At 46.4% G+C, this 25848-nt stretch overlaps 2 protein-coding genes across 6 annotated transcripts in view; one reads left to right on the forward strand and one right to left on the reverse strand.

The window, feature by feature from the left end:
• The window catches only part of NME6 (NME/NM23 nucleoside diphosphate kinase 6), a 40423-nt gene extending 22206 nt beyond the window's left edge, over positions 1-18217 (reverse strand). The window contains exons 1-3 of one of the 3 annotated variants that reach the window (XM_075345433.1): positions 18031-18217; positions 1181-1248; positions 792-897 (exon numbers count right to left, since the gene is read on the reverse strand). In XM_075345433.1, coding sequence (XP_075201548.1) covers positions 792-878 — 87 coding nt within the window. In that variant the 5' untranslated portion in view covers positions 879-897; positions 1181-1248; positions 18031-18217. The remainder of the gene's footprint in view (positions 1-791; positions 898-1180; positions 1249-18030) is intronic. The other 2 variants (XM_075345434.1, XM_075345435.1) reach the window with 2 other exon arrangements.
• RABL2B (RAB, member of RAS oncogene family like 2B) overlaps positions 18174-25848 on the forward strand; it is a 41168-nt gene continuing 33493 nt past the window's right edge. Inside the window, exons 1-2 of one of the 3 annotated variants that reach the window (XM_075345432.1) lie at positions 18174-18245; positions 20237-20445. In XM_075345432.1, coding sequence (XP_075201547.1) covers positions 20339-20445 — 107 coding nt within the window. In that variant the 5' untranslated portion in view covers positions 18174-18245; positions 20237-20338. The other 2 variants (XM_075345429.1, XM_075345431.1) reach the window with 2 other exon arrangements.

A 25848-nucleotide genomic window follows, 5' to 3' on the forward strand; every position in this document is an offset into this window, starting at 1 on the left:
TGATGGTAAACATTATGTTTGTCGACAAACTGGAAAAAGACTGAACCCAAAGTGTGTTAAGAAGTCAGTGAAAGATGGTGGAGGAAGTGTTATGGTTTGGGGAATGTTTTCTGCAGCAGGAGATGGACCTCTCATACAGCTAAATGGCAGAGTGAATGCAAGTGTGTATCAGAACCTTCTTCAACAACATGTGGTTCCTTACTTGCGTTCGTCAATTAGCTAGCAATTTTCATGCAGGACAATACCTTGAAACAAAAAACATTGAAATAATAAAATGGCTGCCCAGAATCCTGACCTAAACCCAATAGAAAACCTCTGGAAAATCCTTGGTGAAAAAGTTATGGCCAAGCAACCCACAACAGTCAAAGAAATGTGGAAGAAACTGTGGAAGAAACTGGAAGAAGAGTGGACCAAAATCACACCAGAGCAGTGTGAGAGACTAGTGATGTCCTGTGGCCACAGATGTGCTGAAGTCATTCAAAGCAAAGGCCTGTACATGTCCTACTGATTGGTGAGTGTTGTTACCTTCAGAAAATTTATTTATAATCTTTCTCTGTGCTACAGTCATTGTTCTCTAATTATGGTCATCACGTTTTTGGCAAAATAAAGGGTTTCTGGTGATAAACTTTGGATCTTTTGTAAAACACTGTTCTAGTGGCATGGTGTACCCCTAACAGAAAACCTTCAAATGTTGATCAATGTAGATTACATTATTTCTGAAAAAAGAAAGTGACTATACATTGTTCTCTAATTTTGATCTGCAGTGTATATGTATCCCATAAAATACTTACGTCAGATATGATGGGATGCGCCACTGCGTCTGGCTTAACTACAGCCAAAGTCAGCTGAAGAGAACGAGTCCAGCGAAATGTGGACATGATCACATAGAGGAACACGCTGTAGAGACACAATATCATACATAATGAAACGCATCGGAAATAAATTACTGCAATCAGAGGTGACAAATCACATTAGAAGTTATTGGGATCCAGCGGATCATTGGAATCTATTCTGGACAGATGCAGCTGTACGTAATGGAATTAAACCCATAATGAAAATCTGAATATAGCATTAAAAATATCAAATATGTATAATGCCACCGGCTGACCAATAACAACCACAAAATGATATTCAATATTGTATGTTACAGTAATGGACCTTTTCCCTCATTCTGACTTACATGTATGTGACGGAGACTGTGGCGAGGCGCTGGACCTGCTGGAGGGCGGCTGGACTAAAAAAATAAAACTGAAAAATGATTTCTACTAAATAGGTTTTATCAAATACAATATCTGGCACATAATGACTTGTATAATAAAGTTATTTGAGCAATTAAAACCAGTTATCCCCTACTTTAACACTTTTCAGTTCCAGCAGCCAGATTTACTAAATTTACGGAGTAGAACACATAGATAAATATAGATATCTATCTAATATATACACACACACACGCACACACACACACACACACACACACACACACACACACACACACACACACACACACCTAAACTTTGGACACACCTCATTCAAAGAGCTTTCTTTATTTTCATGACTCTGAAATTTGTAGATTCACATTGAAGGCATCAAAACTATGAATTAACACATGTGGAATGAAATACTTAAAAAAGTGTGAAACAACTGAAAATGTGTCTTATATTCTAGGTTCTTCAAAGTAGCCACCTTTTGCTTTGATTACTGCTTTGCACACTCTTGGCATTCTCTTGATGAGCTTCAAGAGGTAGTCACCGGAAATGGTTTTCACTTCACAGGTGTGCCCTGTCAGGTTTATTAAGGGGGATTTATTGCCTTATAAATGGGGTTGGGACCATCAGTTGTGTTGTGCAGACGTCTGGTGGACACACAGCTGATAGTATTACTGAATAGAGTATTAGAATTTGTATTATGGCAAGAAAAAAGCAGCGAAGTAAAGAAAAACGAGTGGCCATCATTAATTTAGGAAATGAAGGTCAGTCAGTCCAAAAAATTGGGAAACATTTGAAAGTGTCCCCAAGTACAGTGGCAAAAACCATCAAACGCTACAAAGAAACTAACTCACATGAGGAGCACCCCAGGAAAGAAAGACCAAAAGTCACCTCTGCTGCGGAGGATACGTTTATCCGAGTCACCAGCCTCAGAAATCTCAGGTTAACTGCAGCTTAGATTAGAGACCAGGTCAATGCCACAAAGTTCTAGCAGCAGACACATCTCTAGAACAACTGTTAAGAGGAGACTTTGTGCAGCAGGCCTTCATGGTAAAATAGCTGCTAAGAAACCATTGCTAAGGACCGGCAACAAGCAGAAGAGACTTGATTGGGCTAAAGAACACAAGGAATGGACATTAGACCAGTGGAAATCTGTGCTTTGGTCTGATGAGTCCAAATTTGAGATTTTTGGATCCAACCACCGTGTGTTTGTGCGACGCAGAAAAGGTAAACGGATGGACTCTACATGCCTGGTTCACACAGTGAAGCATGGAGGAGGAGGTGTGATGGTGTGGGGGTGCTTTGCTGGTGACACTGTTGGGGATTTATTCAAAATTGAAGGCATACTGAACCAGCATGGCTACCACAGCATCTTGCAGCGGTGTGCTATTCCATCCGGTTTGCGTTTAGTTGGACCATCATTTATTTTTCAACAGGACAATGACCCCAAACACACCTCCAGGCTGTGCTACGCCAGATGACCTGGCCTCCACAGTCACCAGACCTGAACCCAATCGAGATGGTTTGGGGGTGAGCTGGACCGCAGAGTGAAGGCAAAAGGGCCAACAAGTGCTAATCATCTCTGGGAACTCCTTCAAGACTATTGAAAGACCATTTCCGGTGACTACCTCTCTTGAAGTTCAGCAAGAGAATGCCAAGAGTGTGCAAAGCAGTAATCAAAGCAAAAGGTGGCTACTTTGAAGAAGCTGGAATATAAGACATATTTTCAGTTGTTTCACACTTTTTTGTTAAGTATTTCATTCCACATGTGTGAATTCATAGTTTTGATGCCTTCAATGTGAATCAACAATTTTCAGAGTCATGAAAGTAAAGAAAACTGTTTGAATGAGAAGGTGTGTCCAAACTTCTGGTCTGTACTAATTTTATATATATATATATATGTCAACTGCTGAAAACTGCAGATCAGCTCCTATTCAAATAAGGAAAGGTCCTCAATATTAAAGTAGTGGACAACCTCATTACAATGGATGATATAGTCAGTGTCAGAAGTGCTGTAAATAACTTTTAAATTAAATTTTAAATTCTAAGTCCCCCAACCTAATAACTAAAAACTATAAAGCTTTTTTTGCAATCGTAGCGCAATATTTAAATAAAGAAAAGGAAATTTCAATAGGAAATGTAAAAAAAGAAATCAAACAAGCAAAACTAGCTACTGAAACAAAAATCGCCAATGACATTAATATAAATCCCAAAATCTTTTATAAATACATTAATGCCAAAAGGAAAACAAATGATAGTATTGGCTCCTTAAAATATAATAACAAGTAAGTTATAGAGGAAAAACAAAAGACTGAGATATTAAATAGGCATTTCTCATCTGTGTTCACCAAGGAACTGACTGTACCAGGGATCATTTAACAAGTGAAAAATCAAAGTTCACTACCCGATATAATTAATTTAACACAACAAGATGTATGCCTGCGTCTGAGTAAATTAAACATTGACAAATCCCCAGGGCCAGATGGCATTCATCCACGAATATTGAAGGAATTAAGCGGCGCAATCGACAGACCACTGTATGTCATCTTCTTAGGGGTACTTTGCACACTACGACATCGCAGGTGCGATGTCGGTGGGGTCATGTAGAAAGTGACGCACTTCCTGCGTCGCTCTCGACATCGTAGTGTGTAAAGCCTAGATGATACAATTAACGAGCGCAAAAGCGTCGTAATCGTATCATCGGTGTAGCATTGGCGAAAACCATAATTACCTTGCTGCGACGGTCCGATGTTGTTACTCGTTCCTGCGGCAGCACACATCGCTATGTGTGAAGTCGCAGGAGCGAGGAACATCTCCTACCTGCTTCACCGTGGCTCCTGTCGGCTATGTGGAAGGAAGGAGGTGGGCGGGATGTTTACGTCCCGCTCATCTCCGCCCCTCCGCTTCTATTGGCCGCCTGCTGTGTGACGTCGCTATGACGCCGCACGGCCCGCTCCCTTAATAAGGAGGCGAGTCGCCGGCCAGAGCGACGTCGCAGGGCAAGGTGAGTGCATGTGAAGCTGGCGTAGCGATAATTTTCGCTACGCCAGCTATCACCACATATCGCTGCTGCGACAGGGGCGGGGACTATCGCACACGGCATCGCAGCATCGGCTTGCGATGTCGTAGTGTGCAAAGTACCCCTTAGACTCGCTTGTAACAGGGTTGGTGCCTCAGGATTGGAGGATTGCTGATGTAGTACAGATATTGGTAAGAGGGTAGATCCAGGCAATTACCGTCCAGTAAGCCTGAAATCAGTAGTATGCAAAGTTTTGAGGACATTTTAAGGGATGACATGCAAAAATATATTGCAGAAAATAATATAATAACTGAGAGACAGCATGGATTCATGAAAGATAAGTTGTGTCTAACCTACATGTTGGGGTTCTATGAGGGGGTAAGTGCAAACCTGGATATTGGTAATGCAGCTGATGTGATTTATTTGGACTTTGCAAAGGCATTTGACACTGTACCACACAATAGCCTTATATTAAAGCTCCAGAAGCAAGGACTAGGGGAAACTATATGCAACTGGGTAAGGAATTGGCTAAAAGATAGGAAACAAAGAGTAGTCATAAATGGTACATTCTCTAAATGGGCTATAGTCAGCAGTGGGGTGCCGCAGGGATCTGTGCTAGGACCGATTCTTTTTAATCTCTTTATTAATGACCTTGTGGATGGCATGGGCTCCACATTTTAAGAAGGACATTCAGAACTAAGGGGCACTTTGCACACTACGACATCGCAGGTGCGATGTCGGTGGGGTCATGTCGAAAGTGACGCACTTCCGGCGTCGCTCTCGACATCGTAGTGTGTAAATCCTAGATGATATGATTAACGAGCGCAAAAGCATCGTAATCGTATCATCGGTGCAGTGTCGGGGAATTCCATAATTACGCTGCTGCAACGGTATGATGTTGTTCCTCGTTCCTGCGGCAGCACACATCGCTGTGTGTGAAGTCGCTTGAGCGAGGAACATCTCCTACCTGCGTCCTGCGGCTGACGCCGGCTATGCGGAAGTACGGAGGTGGGCGGGATGCTTACGTCCCGCTCATCTCCGCCCCTCCGCTTCTATTGGCTGCCTGCCGTGTGACGTCATTATGACGCCGCACGACCCGCCCCCGACGTCGCAGGGCAGGTGAGTGCATGTGAAGCTGCCATAGCGATAATGTTCGCTACGGCAGCTATCATAAGATATCGCAGCTGCGACGGGGGCGGGGACTATCGCGCTCGGCATCGCAAGCATCGGCTTGCGATGTCTTAGTGTGCAAAGTACCCCTTAGAGTCAGTTCAAAGGCGGCAACTAGACTACTACAAGGAATGGAAGGCCTCACATATAATGAGAGACTGAAAAAGTTAGATATGTTTAGCTTAGAAAAAAGCCGTCTCAGAGGAGATCTCATTTATGTGTATAAATACATGTGTGGTCAATATAAAGGACTGGCACATGAAAAAAGACCTAGGTCCATCTAGTTCAACCTTCCTCCACCAGTTCTACATTTGGTCACTAAAGCCCGCTACACACGCTTCAATATATCTCACAATCCGTCGTTGGGGTCAAGTTGTAAGTGACGCACATCCGGCATCGTTTGTGAGGTATCTGCGTGTGACATCTACGTGCGATCAGGATTGAACGCAAAACCGTTGTTCGCAAACACATCGTATCTTTGTCTAGAATTGAGCGTTTTGTTGCACGAACCTAGTCAATTGTAACGTGTGACATCCATCATACGATTTTGGTGTCTGATGCTATGTGTGCAGGTGTGCGCTCTGCACCGCAGCTTAAAAAAGGTTCGCTTCAGAGCGCAGCTGAAAAGCTGCGTTCTGAAGCGCCTCACAATGTCTGTCATGCACTAATCTCTGTCAGTCGGTCACTATCTCTGTCCCTCACTCTCTGTCCATGTCAGTCTATCCCCCTCTCTCATATACTCACCGATCCCCGGCTCTGCACGGCATTCACACTGCTCCGGCGGCTTTTACTATTTTGAAAAAGCCGGCCGCCCATTAAACAATCTCGTATTCCCTGCTTTCCCCGCCCACCGGCGCCTATGATTGGTTACAGTGAGACACGCCCCCACGCTGAGTGACAGGTGTTACACTGCACCCAATCACAGCAGCCGGTGGGCGTGTCTATACTGTGTAGTGAAATAAATAATTAAATAATTAAAAAAAACGGCGTGCGGTCCCCCCCCAATTTTAAAACCAGCCAGATAAAGCCATACGGCTGAAGGCTGGTATTCTCAGGATGGGGAGCTCCACGTTATGGGGATCCCCCCAGCCTAACAATATCAGCCAGCAGCCACCCAGAATTGCCGCATACATTAGATGCGACAGTTCTGGGACTGTACCCGGCTCTTCCCGATTTGCCCTGGTGCATTTGCAAATCGGGGTAATAAGGAGTTAATGGCAGCCCATAGCTGCCAATAAGTCCTAGATTAATCATGTCAGGCGTCTATGAGACACCCTCCATGATTAATCTGTAAATTACAGTAAATAAACACACACACCCGAAAAAATCCTTTATTAGAAATAAAAAACACAAACATATACCCTGGTTCACCACTTTAATCAGCCCCAAAAAAGCCCTCCATGTCCGGCGGAATCCAGGATGCTCCAGCGTCGCTTCCAGCGCTGCTGCATGGAGGTGACCGGAGCTGCAGAATACACCGCCGCTGCTCCGGTCAGCTTCACACAGCAACTGAAGACAGCCGTGCGATCAGCTGAGCTGTCACTGAGGTTACCCGCTGTCACTGGATACAGCGGTGGCCGCGGGTAACCTCAGTGACAGCTCAGCTGATCGCGCTACTCACCTCAGTTGCTGCGTGGAGGTGACCGGAGCGGCGGTGAGTAGCGCACAACTTGGTAGCCGTTTTTAATTTGACTGCTTAAATGCTGATTCTGGGATCTGAATATTGTTGCCTTTTTGGTTTTCTGTGGTTGTTCTGTATGAACATTTTTATCTAACACTCTCACCCTGTATCGCCTTGAAAAATCATGATTCTCTCCTTGCAGTGTAAACTAGGACCAACATGATATCATCATTTATAGCCTTATGGGCAATCATGCCTGCCTTATATGCGTATATAAGTGAGCCTTATAAGGCTACAGAACCCATGTGGAGACAAACACTCTAAAACCCTCAGCGTCATCATCCTCGGCCTCATCTATCTCTTCCTCTTTTTTAGAGCAAATGAGTACGAATACGTACAATCTGAGAAGTGGGGGGGAGCATCGACAAAAAGAGAGGTCAACAACAAATTAGATTATGATATGCAAATCATCAACTTATCAAAATATCGGCTATCTCAGGCTGAGGAAAGGGTATTGAGAACAGGCCTGTCTTTTGTCCCTACGACAAGATTTGATGCTTTTAACCCCTTCAGCCCCCGGGCACTTTCTGTTTTTGCGTTTTTGTTTTTTGCTCCCCTTCTTCCGAGAGGCGTAACTTTTTTATTTTTCCATCAATCTTGCCATATGAGGGCTTGTTTTTTGCGGGACGAGTTGTACTTTTAAATGAAACCATAAGTTTTACCATATAGTGTACTGGAAAACGGCAAAAAAATTCCAAGTGCGGAAAAATTGCAAAAAAGTGGGATTGTACAATAGTTTTTGGGATATTTTATTCACCGTGTTCACTATATGGTAAAACTGATGTGTGGGTATGATGCCTCAGGTCGGTGCGAGTTTGTAGACACCAAACATGTATAGGTTTACTTGTATCTAAGGGGTTAAAAAAAATTCACAAGCTTGTCCAAAAAACGTGGCACACGTTTTGCGCCATTTTCCAAAACCCGTAGCGTTCTCATTTTTCAGGATCTGAGGCTCAGTGACGGCTTACTTTTTGCGTCTCGACCTGACGTTCTTAACGGTACCATTTTTGCGCAGATGCTACGTTTTGATCGCCTGTTATTGCATTTTGCGCAAAATTTGCGGCGACCAAAAAACGTAATTTTGGCGTTTGGAATTTTTTTGCCGCTACGCCGTTTACTGATCAGATTCATTGATTTTATATTTTGATAGATCGGGCATTTCTGAACGCGGCGATACCAAATATGTGTGTATTTTTTATTTTTTTAACCCTTTAATTTTCAATGGGGTGAAAGGGGGGTGATTTGAACTTTTAGGTTTATTTTTTTTTAATTTTTTAAAACTTTTTTTTTTACTTTTTTTTTTTTATTTTACTAGTCCCCCTAGGGGGCTATTGCGATCAGCAATCCGATCGCTCTGCACTATCTGCAGATCTCAGCTACAGAGCTGAGAACTGCAGATTTGCTGCTTCACTTTCAATGCCGGCTGTATTCCGGCATTGAGAGGAAGTGACTCATGTTAGCTACAGGCGTCATCACATGACCCTGTGCTACCATGGCAACCGCCAAAAGTCACGTGATCATGTCACGTGACTTCCGGTGGGGGCGGGGTAAGTCACTGTCATGGCGGCGCCCATGTACATATCGCTGCCAAGACTTTGGCAGCGAAGTGTAAGGGGTTAATGGCCGCGGGTGGAAGCGATTCCACCCGCGGCTAGCAGGCACACATATCAGCTGTTGATAACAGCTGATATGTGCGCGTCTCGCCGCCGCCCGCCGGCGGCAGGGGGCGGGGCTTACCGGCACACGATCCATGACGTATCTAGTACGTCATGGGTCGTTAAGGGGTTAATTGGATTAAGGATATTAACCTATTTGTAAGGAAGCTAAAATGGAGGAAGCATTTTGCTATATCTGAGAGGAAGAGGTGCTCTGAACTTGGGGTTACACCGGATATGTTAGAAGATCTGGACATACTAGTAGAGCTGGAAAATGAGGGGAATAGAGCTCAAGGTGAAGGTCCGTTTACAGACCTGAGGAATAAAAGTAAACCCCCCCCCCCTATTGGGGATTATGCAGCCATTGATATCTTTTGTAGAATGGTGACGAATAAAATTAGGAACATCTACCCGAAGAGAAATGCCTCTTTACCAAATTTAACTGAGCAAGAAAGGCAAGCCTTACAATCCCTCGAAGCAAATAAATCGGTGGTAATTAAACCCTCCGATAAAGGAGGAAATGTGGTACTTATGGACCATGACATGTACACAGGAATGTGCGAGACCCTGATCAAAGATCGGTCTAGTTATGAATGCTTGAGGGACAATCCAACTGTCTGCTATCAAAAACAATTGAAGGAAATCTTGTCTAGGGCCAGGGATAATAAAGTTATTTCCTCAACTGAATTTGAATTCCTCTACCCTAAATCTCCAAGGATAGCAACCTTCTATGCCTTACCCAAAGTCCACAAGGGGACGAACCCTATTAAGGGTAGGCCAATTGTTTCGGGTATTGACTCTCTCACCCAGAATTGTAGCACGTATGTGGACCGTGTTCTAAGATCGTTTGTAACCTCACTCCCTTCATACATTAGGGATACAATGGATCTCTTAACTAAATTAGAAGGGATTGTACTCGATGATGATATGATTCTTATGTCTATTGACGTTGAATCTTTATACACCAGCATTCCTCATTCTGCTGGATTATTTGCAACTGAGTACTTCCTGAAGACGCGAGGGAACCAGTTTGAAGTTCATAACAAGTTCATATTGGAACTTCTGGAATTTATCCTCACTAAAAACATCTTTCTTTTTAACTCCAAAGTCTACCACCAGCTCAGGGGCACAGCGATGGGGAGCCCCTGTGCCCCCACTTACCGTATATACTGGCGTATAAGACGACTTTTTACCCCCTTAAAATAATGACTACAGTGGGGGGTCGTCTTATACGCCGGATATACGGGGGGGGGGGTGTATGTACACTGCAGCGTCCAGGGGAGGTGGGGGCAGCAGCTCTGGAGCACAGGGGAACGCTGCGGCCTGCAGCCTTTGATCTCCTGCACCCGCTCATATAATATGCACAGCCGCTGTCCATCACCAATGGTGCTGAAATCGCACGCAGTGAGGGGCTGGGGCAGCGGTGCATATTATATGAGCCTGCGTCCCAGTGTGATCGCACATGCCCACCCCTGTGTTAGATTTGGCCCTCATGCTGCTGCTCATTCTAAAATAAAAAAGCTTTACTTACCCCTGCAGCGTTTCTCCCTGTGTCCCTGCTTCCACTGTGATCAGGCAGAGATCTCAGGCTGCTGTGCCGATCACATGACCGCACTGACAACCAGGAAGTGGAAGAACAGAAGCACGGAGGGAGACAGGAGGGAGCTCAGCGCTGGAGGAGGTAAGGAAAGAGGGTTTTATTTTACTATGGGCAGCAGCATGGGGGCGATATCTGACACAGGGGGACTTGAGCGATCTATAGGGGCCATGGGCAGCACTATGGGGGCGATATCTGACACAGGGGGACTTGTGCGATGTATATAGGGGCCATGGGCAGCACTATGGGGGAGATATCTAACACAGGGGGACTTGTGCCCATTATGGGCCCCGGTGAGCTGCTTCTAACCCCCCAGATGTATGCCCTGCCAATCCCCCCCCCCCGCCGATGCCGCGGGTGCTGTACCCACCGAGCCGCGGGTGCAGGCCCCACAGAGCAGCAGAGTTGTGTGTATTTGTCTGTATGTAGCAGAGTTGTATGTGTTTGTCTGTATGTAGCAGAGTTGTATGTGTTTGTCTGTATGTAGCAGAGTTGTATGTGTTTGTCTGTATGTAGCAGAGTTGTATGTGTTTGTCTGTATGTAGCAGAGTTGTGTGTGTTTGTCTGTATGTAGCAGAGTTGTGTGTGTTTGTTTGTAGCAGAGTTGTGTGTGTTTGTCTGTTTGTAGCAGAGTTGTGTGTGTCTGTTTGTAGCAGAGTGTAGTACCATTGTTTCAGTCCAGTTGTGGCTTTATACAGCAGGGAGGAGCATTCCTTGCTGTACTAAGTGAACATTGGAGCAATTGATCTGTCAATGGCCCTTTAAAAACATATTGTACGGCTCTCGCGGAATTAAAATTAACATGTTGCAATCAAAGCAGACTTTTTTTCATTTGGGAGCGGGGTAGTCTTATACAATGAGTATATCCCAAATTCTATATTTTTAGGGCAGAAGTTGGGGGTCGTCTTATACGCCCAGTCGTCTTATACGCCGGTACGCTAACTTGCTCCTGGGCTGGTGGGAGAATACGGTAGTTTTTGGAGATGAGGCGGTCGATTGGTCCCCCCGGATATACTTCTGGGGGAGATACATCGACGATATATTTGTCATCTGGTCTGGAAGTACTCAGTCCTTTGAGGATTTTGTGGGGCAACTTAATATAAACGATCTGGGACTAAAATTCACATACGAAGTGGGTATTGATAAAATATCCTTCCTAGACATTTTCATCAAGAAAGGGGAGAACGGTTTGTTGGACACCACACTGTTTAGGAAACCGAGTGCTACAAATAGTTTCCTGAAGTGGGAGAGCCATCATCCCCTAAGTTTAAGAAAAGGGATCCCGAAGGGACAATTTTTACGTATACGTAGAAATTGTTCGGATGAGGAGGAATTTAATAGGCAAGCGGTCCAACTTAGCAAGAGATTTGTCGATCGGGGGTACCCAAGAAAAACTATTGACATAGCCTTTTCTCAAGCAGCCCAGAGTGAGAGACATTGTCTTTTAAATATGACGAAAAATAAGGAGGGAGAGAATAAGACTCGTCTTATTGCGACATATGACGATCAAAATTCTCAAGTGATGAAGATTCTGAGGAACCATTGGGGTATCCTCAGACAAGATAAAGATATAGTGAATACCATTCATCCATTTCCCTCAGTAACATTCAGAAGGGGCTGCAATTTACGGGACCGCTTGGTAAAAAGCCACTATGTCCTCCGGAAAATACCGGGACTAGCTGGCTGTCACAAAGAGAATGCAGTACTTTTAAGTGCCGCTCTTGTAAGTTCTGTAATTATATCGATGTATCAAAGGATTTCAAAAGTGTAACAACAGGCAGAACATACAAGAATCGTACCTTTGTGAATTGCCGCACCCAAGGGGTCATTTATCTCTTCACCTGCGGCTGCCCCAAAAACTATATTGGGAAAACAAAACGACAACTGCGAGTCAGGATAGGAGAGCACTTGGGGGATATTCGTAATAAAAGGGATACGCCTATAGCTAGGCATATGAATGAGGAACATAATGGCCAGTATGATGATGTGAGGTTTAAGTCCATTGAATCTGTCCCAGAGCCAGAGAGGAAGGGAGATTGGGATAAGATCTTGTTACAGAGGGAAGCCAGGTGGATTTTTTGGATGGAGTCCATGTATCCGGATGGCCTGAATGAGCAAATTAGCTATACTAGCTTCATTTAAATTGATACAAGTAAATTCAGCCATACCTACTAATATAATTGGTCCGTAGTAGACCTGTGAATGAATACATTGTCCACCCTTATAATCTTTGGGATTGGACACCATTATCTATATTTTCTAGTATGTGACACAACTGGGTAGCCGTTTTTAATTTGACTGCTTAAATGCTGATTCTGGGATCTGAATATTGTTGCCTTTTTGGTTTTCTGTGGTTGTTCTGTATGAACATTTTTATCTAACACTCTCACCCTGTATCGCCTTGAAAAATCATGATTCTCTCCTTGCAGTGTAAACTAGGACCAACATGATGTCATCATTTATAGCCTTATGGGCAATCATGCCTGCCTTATATGCGTCCAATGATGTAGGTTTCTCCACATTGGCACTATACGCGCTTGCACTATGTTTGGAACGCAGATGCGCAGTTGTACGGGATATCTCTATTTATGTACCAATGGGGCACGCTGTGATTTAAGTGCACGTGCACATTTCTATGAGGTGATGTCCTCCTATATTCTTGAGCGTCTGGGCCTGTCGGATGTGCAGGTAACAATGTATGCCCACTTTTAGATCGATACACATGTGTTCTGGTTTGGACACGGGTGCGCAGACTCGCAGTGCTGCTGTGTATAGGAATGGGGTCTCAGCGCACGCGCGTAGTGATTAGTTCGCGCGTGCGTACTGCTATGAGTTAATGCCCATATTCTTCTAAGAGCTCTGATTGGGATTGTGCGCGTGCGCGCTCCTTTGCGATGCGCGCATGCGCAGTGGGTAGGAACGTTCTACCACACGGAACCATCCTTCCAGTCTTGTGCCTTGTGGGATTCGTTTCCCTGCTGCGACTCCCGGAAATGACGATGGTGGGAGTGGCTTTACAGCCGGTCTTGGCGCGAATTTTAAGGTTTATAAGCTGGCTGGGTCTGCTAGTGGTCAAGCAGATACCCGCACTGGAGGCGTACCGCTACCCAGGTGACATTAACCGCTCAGGTATGATTTTATTATTAGATGTACTACACCTACACCGAAATGTATACCTGCTTTGGAGATACATATACACCGCTGGTGGGTGACATGGGTTGATTGAGCCTGGACATATGTCTTTTTGGCTTTTCAGAGGTGTCGTGGTCCTTTATCATCGGGTCTTCCAGGACCAGGATTACTCTAGGTATGTGGGACACTATTGGAATCTGGCTGTAGCATTTTTGAGTATTTATCTTCTCTGGAGTGCTGTTATATCCACACTGCTGAAATGCTCTAATGTTATTTTTGTATATTTTCCAAGGGGGACAGATTGTACTGTCATGTAAATGAGCCTGCACTATGGGATGAATCCCCAGGCGTGTTGATATCTAGTCTTATCTATCCACACCAGGTATATGTGTATATATGTGTATTATCTAGGGAAGTATATATGCACGCATGTTGCTTACATTTTGATTGTCTAAATTGTCAGGTACAGGTGAATGGGCCTGGACCATTGGATTAGTTCCTAGATTTCTTGACACATACCCATAAGCGTTTACAGTAGGTATATGGATACCTGGACATATGTGTGTGTGCATAAATATACATGAGGGTTTTTTAGAAAAAAATTTTCAAAGGCAGGAGTTTGTTTATGTGTATATTTTGATTCTCCTAGACTGTCAACTGCATCTGTGGTTGAGCTTGGATTTCAGACGTGCTGAGATATATATATGTACCCCGAATCCTGTGTATTAGGTATATATATGTGTGTATATATGTGGTTTTATTCTATGCACAATGATGTACTCTGTCTATATACTCTCTATTGCTTAAATCATCAGAAACAATGTCCTGATTTGGTTCCCGGAGGAGGAAAAATCCTTTAACAGTATAGATTCCTTGGTATCTACGCAATACTAATGGTCAGTATTGTCTTTCTATTTACGGTATATTGCAATCACAGACTTCCAGAATTGGTAATAGTGGTCTCAAATTATGTTTATGTTCTAGGTTGTAGCTGTGACATAAGTGTCAAGGATCAATGCCGCCGTACCCCTGATGAGCCCTATTAACTTGATAAGAGGGCGAAACGCGTAGGGTGCATCCTGGACTAAAATGCAGCAAAAGTTTTATAATTTATACTGATTGACAGTCGACTGAGTTATAACCCATCCCATAGACTATCCGTGACGTTTACTGACAGTGATTAAATGTCTTATGATATCACACACTATCCCTGTTGGTCTTTTCTTGGGTGTTTCACCTTACCCACTTATTATCTAGACACATGGGAATTTCTTTAGTGTGAGTGGAGGGTCAGGACAGGACTCAAGTCGACGAGGAACGGGGGAGTCAATGAACTGTAGGACGCCGACCCCTGTATGATAGGAAGGGTGAGAACTAGGGGAATTGTTTCCCACCTTTCTTCTCATCACTTTTCGTTTAAATGTGTGTACCTTTGTGGCATATATGTAAATAAAGTAATACATTTTTAAGGTAATATGATTCGGATTGGTGTTTGATAATTAATTTACCTTGATATTGGAATCGGTATACTGTTATAGTATCTGCCATTACTACCTCTTGTGGTAGGGCATTCCACAGTCTGGCTGGTCTAACTGTAAAGAACCCTTTCCTATTTAGCTGTCGGAATCGCTTTTCTTCCACTTGCAGTGAATGCCCCCTGGTCCTTAGTATTGTCTTTGGAAGAAATAAGTCATGTGCCAGTCCTTTATATTGACCACACATGTATTTATACATATAAATGAGATGTGAGGCCTTCCATTTCTTGTAATAGTCTAGTTGCCGCCTTTGAACTGACTCTAACTTCTGAATGTCCTTTTTAAAATGTGGAGCCCAAAACTGGATCCCATATTCCAGGTGTGGCCTTACAAGTGATTTATAGAGGGGTAACAATACGTTGGGATCCCGGGATCTAATCTCTCTTTTTATACACCCTAGAATCTTGTTTGCTTTAGCAGCTGCTGCTTGACATTGAGTGCTGCTGCTCAGCTTATTTGTAATGAGAATACCCAAGTCCGTCTCCTGTTCTGTAGTCCCGAGTTTACTTCCATTTAATGTATACGCAGCTATAGGATTACTCCGTCCTAGGTGCATTACTTTACATTTATCAACATTAAATCTCATTTGCCAAGTATCTGCCCATTCTGACATCTTATCCAGATCTTTTTGTATTACTGTACTATCCAGGTCAGTTTTTAATATCCTATGTAGTTTGGTGTCATCAGTAAAGACTTACACTTTACTATCAATCCCATCCACAAGGTCATTAATAAAGAGATTAAAAAGAATTGGTCCTAGCACAGATCCCTGCGGCACCCCACTGCTGACTATAGCCCATTTAGAGAATGTACCATTTATCACTACTCTTTGTTTCTTATCTTTTAGCCAATTCTGCTGAAGTCTCGCGCAGGCGCAGTTAGCAGAGGCCACTATCGCGGGCCTGATCAGAAACTATCCCTCTCACGCGCCAGTGATGTATTTGCGCAGGCTCAAGATTATGGGCGGCGCTGTGGATGAACTCACCAGCGTTATCCTAGTACCTACCCATAATCTCGAGCCTGCGCAAATCCATCACCGATGCGCGAGAGGGATAGTTTCTGCTAACGCCCGCGACGGTGGCCTCTGCTAACTGCGCGAGACTTCGGCATCAGCGTGGAGGATGACGGGGCCGTCGTTATTCATACAAAACAAGACTGGGGGACGGCCCCATTACACGCAATGACGTATCTAACGTTATATCGCCGGGGTCACGGATTCCGTGACGCACATCCGGCATAGTTAGCGACGTCATTGCATGTAACACCTACGAGCGACTGTTAACGATGGAAAATACTCACCAAATCGTCCATCGTTGACACGTCGTTCATTTTCAAAAAAATCGTTGATTGTTGAGGACACAGGTTGTTCGTCGTTCCCGAGGCAGCACACATCGCTATGTGTGACACCTCGGGAACGACGAACTACAGCTAACCTGCGGCCGCCGGCAATGAGGGAGGAAGGAGGTGGGCGGGATGTTACGGCCGCTCATCTCCGCCCCTCCGCTTCTATTGGGCGGCCGCTTAGTGACGCCGCACGAACCGCCCCTTTAGAAAGGATGCGATTTTCCGGCCACAGCGACGTCGCTAGGCAGGTAAATCTGTGTGACAGCTCCTAACGATGTTGTGCGCCACAGGTAGCGATTTGCCCATGGCGCACAAACGACAGGGGCGGGTACACTCGCTAGCGATATCGCTGCGCGTAAAGCCCCCTTTACGGCCATGGATCCTGAGGGTGCAGTTGGGTCATTATATCTTGGGCCCTTGGCTGCAATACCCCAGTATGAACCCGAGCTCAGCCAGTCACTGCCCAGCGCAGTCTGGGCATCCATCTGGGTCAGTAGGGTTGGATGACACTCGTACACATTACATACGCAGACCCATTTCTACATAATGAGCCATTTATGTAGCTCCCTAGGCCTGCCAAGTGTCCAGTGAGGCTGCTTTCACACCTCCATTTTTTGCTATGCGGCACAATACGGCACTTTGCAGGAAAATCGCAACCGTTTTTTTTTTGCTGCCGGTTGCGTTTTTTCTGCATAGACTTTAATTAGTGCCGCAAGGCCTTGCGTTCCATCCGGTTTTTGCTGCATGCGGCAGATTTAGCCGATGCGGCGGCCGGATGGAACGTTGCCTGGCACGTTTTTTTGTGCGGCAAAAAAAAACCGCATTGCGCCGCATTCGGCCGATGCGCCGCATTTTTCAATGCATGCCTATGGCAGCCAGATGCGGCAAAAACCGCATACAGCCGCCGCATGCGGTTTTTGCCACTGCGCATGCTCAGTAGCATGCCGCAAGCGGCAAAAACCGGACGTGTTTTCACCGCATCCGTTGCATAGCTTGCACAGCCGGATTGAGCCGCACAGCTCAAGCCGGATGTGTGAAAGCAGCCTTGGGCTGCTTTCACACATCCGGCTTGAGCTCTGCGGCTCAATCCGGCTGTGCAAGCTATGCAACGGATGCGGTGAAAACACCGCATCCTTTGCATACGTTTTTTCTTTGCGGCCCGTCCGGTTTTTGCCGCTTGCGGCATGCTACTGAGCATGCGCAGTGGCAAAAACCGTATGCGGCGGCCGGATGCGGTTTTTGCCGCATCCGGCCACCATAGGCATGCATTGAAAAATGCGCCGCATCGGCCGAACGCGGCGCGATGCGGTTTTTTTTGCCGCACGAAAAAACGTGCCAGGCAACGTTCCATCCGGCCGCCGCATCGGCTAAATCTGCCGCATGCGGCAAAAACCGGATGGAACGCAAGGCCATGCGGCACAATGCGGCACTGATTAAAGTCTATACAGAAAAAACGCAATCGGTAGCAAAAAAAAACGGTTGCGATTTTTCTGCAAAGTGCCGGAGTGTGCCGCATTGCAGAAACCGGAGGTGTGAAAGCAGCCAAATGGTTCAGCACAGGTCAGGACACTCTGTGGTCGCAATCCGCCGGATGGCGCTCGCATCACGTGACCCGTGTACACAGCGGCCAGGTATGGGAGCCGCACTGGGCGGCCATGCTCAATGCTCCCACGTGGCACGTCCACTCCTCACCTGTCACAGCCGGCCTCTATGGTAACGCAGGACGCGTCCTCCCACAACTTCCGTCCCCGTGTGATTAGAGCACCATGGAGGCGCGGCTGCGGCACCAGTGTTCCGTGCTTCACCTAGAGGTCGGCAGTGCCGACAGTGAACGCCATTTTGTTGGAGTCTACAGAAGTTGACATTATTGCTTGCACTAAGCTGCTTCTTGGCATAATAACTGCAGGGTACGAGAGACATCACGGGTGTGCGCAGGAGGAGCATGATTACACTTCTAGAAAATGCAAGACTTGTAACGTGGGAGGCGCACCAATGCGCATGCGCGGAGTGCAAACAGTGTACGCCGGGAGCATCCGTTGCTAAGCAGAGGGAAGCGCAGGCAGGTCGGTGGCACCGGGGTGGGGGTGTGCGTCCAGGCTGATTACACAGTAAGTATGTCTGTGTGCAGGATCAGCATGTGTCTGTCACTGAGCCATCTCCTCGTGTTAGTGCTCAGATTCCTACTTTCTATCAGCAAAGCCTTGGGGATTAGGAGCAGTGATTCGGCTAGGGGGTAAGGTGGTGATGTCACTTACAGCCATGGTGCCCTGATTTCATGGTGGTGATGCCTGCCTACAGCTGTGCTGCCCTGATTGTATGGTGGGGATACCCGCCTACAGCTGTGGTGCCCTGATTGTATGGTGGGGATGCCTGCCTACAGCTGTGGTGCCCTGATTGTATGGTGGGGATACCCGCCTACAGCTGTGGTGCCCTGATTGTATGGTGGGGATGCCCGCCTACAGCTGTGGTGCCCTGATTGTATGGTGGGGATGCCCGCCTACAGCTGCGGTGCCCTGATTGTATGGTGGGGATGCCCGCCTACAGCTGTGGTGCCCTGATTGTATGGTGGGGATGCCCGCCTACAGCTGTGGTGCCCTGATTGTATGGTGGTAATACTCGCCTACAGCTGTGGTGCCCTGATTGTATGGTGGGGATGCCTGCCTACAGCCATAATTTCATTCCTTTTCTGCATACTATGATGGTTCCTGAATCGTATGATGACTTGAGTGATTGCAACCTTGGTGCCATTATAAAGGCCCTGTCACACACACAGATAAATCTTTGGCAGATCTGTGGTTGCAGTGAAATCATGGACATATTGTTCCATTTGTACACAGCCACAAACCTGGCACTGATTGTCCACAATTTCACTGCAACCACAGATCTGCCAAAGATTTATCTCTGTGTGTGACAGGGCCTTAAAGGGTGCTTTACACGCTGCGACATCGCTAACGATATATCGTCAGGGTCACGTCGGTAGTGACGCACATCCGGTGCAGTTACCGACATCGCAGCGTGTGACACAAATGAGCGACGATCAACGAGCGCAAAAACGCAAAAAATCGTTGCTCGTTGACACGTCGCTCATTTCCTTAATATCGTTGCTGCTGCCGGTACGATGTTGTTCGTCGCTCCTGCGGCATCACACATCGCTATGTGTGACACCCCGGGAACGAGGAACCTCTCCATACCTGCCTCCACCGGAAATGAGGAAGGAAGGAGGTGGGCGGCATGTTATGTCCCGCTCATCTCCGCCCCTCCGCCTCTATTGGCCGGCCGCATAGTGACGTCGCTATGACGCCAAACGCACCTCCCCCTTGAGGGCGGGATTGTTTGGTCGTCACAGCGACGTTGCTGATAAGGTATGTGCATGTGATGCTGCCGTAGCAATAATTTTCGCTACGGCAGCGATCACCACATATCGTGCTACCGACGGGGGCGGGTGCTATCACACGCGACATCGCTTGCGATGTCGCAACGTGTAAAGCATCCTTAAGAGTAATGCTGCAGGCATTCTGCTGCCCACACCTCTAAAGAGGTTATAGATGGACATAATGAAGCCAGGGGGTTGTGCCCGTTATTTTGATGCCATGTACTCCAGTAGACGTTCCAACCTGCAGTGGTCTCCATTACCTCCAGTGGATGTGCTTTGCTCCTACAGTGAGAATATTGCCGCAGTTGGAGCAGACTTTCTTGCATCATGCTGCCCCCAGGTATTCTATGTCACATCGCAGTGGGCCGCGGCATTGCCCACATCTGAAGCTGCAGTCTGTTAGTGAGGAACCCTGGTGTAGGTTGAGGCTGCCAGGATATATTTGTTGAGACTGTCCTGGTGGAGGATGTGATGGTATGTTTTTGCTATGGTAATCGCTTATTTAACATGCTTTTTATTCTATAGAAGAAGCCATTAAAGTGAGCGCTCTGAGCACAGTCGCCCCCGCATAGTCATGGTTGGCTTTTAATCCGGTGCCTGTACATTTTGAGGCTCATCATCATCGCTATGGCTGGAGATGATCAGGGAGTCACTGAGGTTGACCAGGAGAAATATGACGCTGATGAAAATGTCAAAATCATCTGTCTTGGGGACAGCGCAGTTGGAAAGTCAAAGTGAGTAGTTCCTGAAAATACTTCTGTTTTCCACAATGAAATTGTAAATGACAGTCACTAAGGGTACTTTCACACTTGCGTTCAGCGGAGTGCGTCACTATGGAGAATAGCGCAGTCCGTTAACGCACTGCGCATCTCCATAGACTTGTATGGACGACACACTGTAACGCAAGTGTCAGCGTTGCATCCGCTGGACGACGCAGCGTCGTTATTATGATGCTGCGCCGGGCGGAAGGAACGCAGCATGTAACGTTTTTTTTGAGCGACGGAAACCTTTATTTTTCACTGCGCATGTTTGTTTTTTTTGTTTTTTTTTTACTCACAGAAACTTTATTTTGTTTCTCGGTGGCCGAACGTTCAGCTGAGCGCCCGACCGCCGGCATTAGAGAGCGATCAGCTGAGCGCCCGGCCGCCGGCATTAGAGAGCGATCAGCTGATCGTTCACAATAGTCTGCTGCTGGTAAAACTGTAAAGAAGAAAAAAAATTTAAAAAAAGCTTTCCGTTGTTTTGTACGATCTGTAGCATCAGTTGTGCCACTATATGCAACGCATCCGTTGCATCCGTCACACAACGCAATGCTACGGAAGCCGTCCAACACAAGTGTGAAACTAGCCTAAATCGTGGAGATCGTGAGTTCTAGGGTGATCTATAGAGTCACATGTGATTGGTAATCTGCAGGGAACGTCCAGCAGTGGAGCCGTGTTATAGTATGTGCAGGATGGCCTCATCCACAAATGCCTCCTATCAGTGTATCAGGATAGATCAGGAGCCCACTATGGTGTATGGGGCTGTTCTCATGTCTGTTGTTACACGACCAAGTGTCTGCAAAACTAAAAGGAGCCCTCTTTGTTTTGGGACCCAGTGAAAGTCAATGGGTCCGTGATGAAAAGGAAAACATACGGATATCATCTGAGTGCCGTCTGTTCATTACAGTTTAATCTGTAGAGTGTAGAGAAAATGCATCAAAAATATGTGTTAATAGTTTATTTTCACTGATTAACAATATGCCCACTTTCCCATACACATGAAAGCTCCAGACGTCTGAGGCTGCATTCACAAGTCCACGTACGGACCGTGATTTCCACACCGGCATGGATGGCATCTGTGTGCTGACCCTCCCCCAGACCCATTTATATGGATGTCATTTTGATACACAAAATGGGCACTGCACACTTTTTATCTCTTGTTTTGAAGACAATTAAGCGGGCTTTAGACGCTGCGACATCACTAGCATCGGCTAGCGATATCGTACGCAAAAGCACCCGCCCCCGTCGTGCATGCGATATCGTGTGATCACTGCCGCAGCGAATATTATCGCTACGGCAGCGTCACACATACTTACCTGGTCGGCGGCGTCGCTGTTACTGCTGAACAATCCCTCCCTCAAGGAGGAGGGACGTTCGGCATCACAGCGACGTCACTAAGCGGCCGGCCAATCAAAGCGGAGTAACATCCTGCCCACCTCCTTCCTTCCGCATTGCGGCCGGCGACAGGTAAGGCTACTTTCGCACATCAGTTTTCTGCATTCAGGCACAATCCTTTTTTTTCCTGATCCAAAGGATCCGGCAAAAAAATGTAAAACCGTATCCACCGGATCCGGTTTTTAACGGATCAGTTATGCCGGATGCGTACAAAACCGGATCCGGTGGATACGGTTTGCATCCGGTTTGTCCGTTTTTTTTGAAGGATCAGCTTTTTTAATTAATTTGGTGCATGCGTAGTTTACAAAAACGGATTCGGTAGCCGCATCCATTTTTTACCGCATTGCGCCGGATTCGGCGTCCATAGGCTTTCATTGTAAAACACGCCGTATCGCGCCGGATCCGGCGCGATGCGTTTTTTTTGCCGGACAAAAAAACGTTGCAAGACACGTTGCCTCCGGCCGCCGCTTTGATTAATTTTGCCGCATCCGGAAAAAAACGGATGCAACGCAAAGCCATCAGGTACAATCCGGTAACAATGCAAATCTATGTGGATAAAACGGATGCGGTACTGGATCCGTTTAACCCGGTTTTTTCCAGATTGTACCTGATGGAAAAAAACTGATGTGTGAAAGTAGCCTAAGGAGACGTTCTTCTCTCCTGCGGTGTCACACATAGCGATGTATGCTGCCGCAGGAGCGACGAACAACATCGATAATCAACCATTACCGATTTTTGGTTTTGGGACGACCTCTCCATGGTGAATGATTTTCACCATTTTTGAGATCGCTTAAGGTCGCTGGTACGTGTCACACACTGCGATATCGTTAATGACGCCGGATGTGCATCACTAACAACGTGACCCCGATGATAAAACATTAACGATATCGTAGCGTAAAAAGCCCCCTTTAGTCCTTTAAAAACCATGTGAATGTGCCTATACACTGTAATAGCGATGTGCCTATCTGAGAAAGCTCGGGTAGGAAATGAACATGAGACCGGCGACTGCAATCAGATGACCGACAAACGTCTGTATGCAGGACCTAATACCAGGACCCAATACCAGGACCCGATCCTGTCGGGACAGAGTAGGGAAACCAGTGGAAAGTATCCATGTTGTGTCCAGTGCTGTGTTTTACATTTGGAATGAAAAGAGAAGAATTCAGCTCACCTGTCACCCAATACAGCAAGATCCCAGGGGTGCACAAAGTTTGCTGGCTACTCCAGGCCAGCGTGAAGAGGACAAGGGAAATGAAAGGAATCGGTGCTGGGTCCAAACCTTTCATTTCCCTTGTCCTTTTACATTTGGAGCCTGGCATGGACGTCTGATTGCAGGCTGAGGCCTCGTGTAGACGGGCGTAGTATAGTCTCTATATTCCGGATATAACACTTAGGTCACTCATGGATCTAGGCTGGTGAAAGTTCTGTTGTGCTGAATCTAGGATGGATTACACCAGATGGCTAAAGGGAACATATAATGAAAAATTCTATCTGATCTGCAGGCTGGATGGTATATAGCAGGAGGAGCTGATCAGATTGGGATATATATATTTTTGTGGTAGAAGTTTCCTTAAGGCTATGTGCCCATGTGTGTGCGCTCTGCACAGCAGCGTAACGTCACTGCATGTCCGCTTCAGAGCGCAGCTGAAAAGCTCCGTTCTGAAACTTTGGTGACTGCAGAATTCGTGCGCTCTGGATGCTGCCTCTCCCTATAGACAGAATAGAGACAGCATACAAAGCGCACGAAAGAAATGACATGTTGCTTTTTAGAACGCAGCGATTTGGCAGCATGCAAATCACTGCGTTCTAAAACGCAACGTGGGCATGGATTATGCACAATCTTCATAGATTGTGCTGGGGACGCAGGACGCATGCAGTTACACTGCAGTGCAATACGCAGCGTAACTGCATGCAAATACGCAACATGGGCACAGAGCCTAAGAGGTATTCCCATTTCCAAGATCCTATCCCAATATGTAGTAGGTATAATAATATTAGCAAATATCTCCAATTAGAAATGTAGCATAGTTCTCCTGATTCACTATGTCTCACCTCATGTGCAAGGCATTAGGCTATGTACCCACGTAGCGTTTTTGTGTGCACCAAAAAAAGCCTGCTTTATTAGGAAAAAGCTGCTGAAAAAATGTGCTTTTTCACATGCTTCTTTTGTATTTTGTTTGTCATGGCAATTGCAGGGGTTCAGCGCTGTGCCTCCCGCGATTGCGGCGGTGTCTCCGGCTGATGATACAGCCGTGACCCAGTTCTCACTGCCCGGGGCAGGGCCCACACCGCTTCCGGCAGTTTAACCTCCTGAATGGTGCGATCAATGCAATTGCAGCATTCGGTAGGCACGGAGAGGGATCGCTTACCTTTCCCTGGCAATCGAGTCCCTGTAATGCGATGACAGGGACTTGATCGCTGCCATGGTAACCCTGGGTTGTCTCCATGACGACTCCATGTTACTGAGCTACGGATCGCCTCACGGACCAGGGCACGTACGTCACCGGAGTTCCCTCCAGCAAGGTCCCGCGATAAAGACCGCGAAGCCTAGGTGCAGGGAACCCTGGTAACGTCACAAGGTGAATCAAGTTCATGCCGGTTGATCACCGGGGTTTCCTGCACCTAGGCTTTGCGGTCTTTATCGCGGGACCTTGCTGGAGGGATCTCTGGTGACATAGGTGCCATGGAAGCAGGGAGAGGTGAACTGCGTTCTTGCCGGTGGATCTGCAGGAAACCCCAGTGATCCACCGGCATAAACTGGATTCACCTTGTGACGTCACCGGAGTTCCTTACACCTAGGCCTCGTGGTAAAGATCGTGAGATGAGGCTGCAGGGAACCCTAGTGGCCTAAAAATAAGCACACACAAAAAAGCAACGTGAGCAATACACATGTGTTTTTTCCTGTGTGTTTTCCTGACTCCATTGAAGTAAATTGGGTGAAAAAGCAGGAAATAAAGCAGAAACAATTGGCATGCTGCTTCTTTTTTTCAGCAACAAAATCTGCAGGGAAAAAATAAGCAGCGTGTGCACAGCAAGTCACAGTTCTCATAGACTTTGCTGGGATGATTTTTCTTTGCTTTTATTGATTAGAAAAAGCAAGAAAAAATGCTAAAAAAAGCAATGTGTGCATAAGGCCTAAGGGGTACTTTGCACACTACGACATCGCAAGCCGATGCTTGCGATGCCGAGCGCGATAGTCCCCGCCCCCATCGCAGCTGCGATCTTTTGTGATAGCTGCCGTAGCGAACGTTATCGCTACGGCAGCTTCACATGCACTTACCTGCCCTGCAACGTTGCTCTGGCCGGCGACCCGCCTCCTTCCTAAGGGGGCGGGTCGTGCGCCGTCACAGTGAAGTCACACGGCAGGCGGCCAATAGAAGCGGAGGGGCGGAGATGAGCGGGACGTAAACATCCCGCCCACCTCCTTCCTTCCGCATAGCCGTCGTGAGCCGCAGGACGCAGGTAGGAGATGTTCCTCGCTCCTGCGGCTTGACACACAGCGATGTGTGCTGCCTGCTGGAACGAGGAACAACATCGTAACATTGGTCCTTCTGAAATTATGGAAATGACTGACGCTACACCAATGATACGATTTCGACGCTTTTGCGCTTGTTAATCGTATCAAAAACGATTTACACACTCCAATATCGACAGCGACACTGGATGTGCGTCACTTTCGATTTGACCCCCACCGACATCGCACCTGCGATGTCGTAGTGTGCAAAGTACCCCTAACAGTAGTAGATATGCATGGTTATGACCAAAAGAAACAGTCACTATATAAGTGGTCGTCACCACAGATACCTAAGCTACTGTAATACCTGTAATTAAGATAAGAGACATAGCTGATCAAGAGAAGTCAACATTACCAATTGGAGGTATTTGCTAATAATATTATTACACCTACTACATATTGGGAATACCCCTTTAACACTTGTATTTTATTCATTGAAATCCCTAATATGTATATAGGAGTCCAGT

The sequence above is a fragment of the Anomaloglossus baeobatrachus genome, chromosome 4 (genome assembly GCF_048569485.1).
Source record: "Anomaloglossus baeobatrachus isolate aAnoBae1 chromosome 4, aAnoBae1.hap1, whole genome shotgun sequence".
Taxonomy (NCBI): domain Eukaryota; kingdom Metazoa; phylum Chordata; class Amphibia; order Anura; family Aromobatidae; genus Anomaloglossus; species Anomaloglossus baeobatrachus.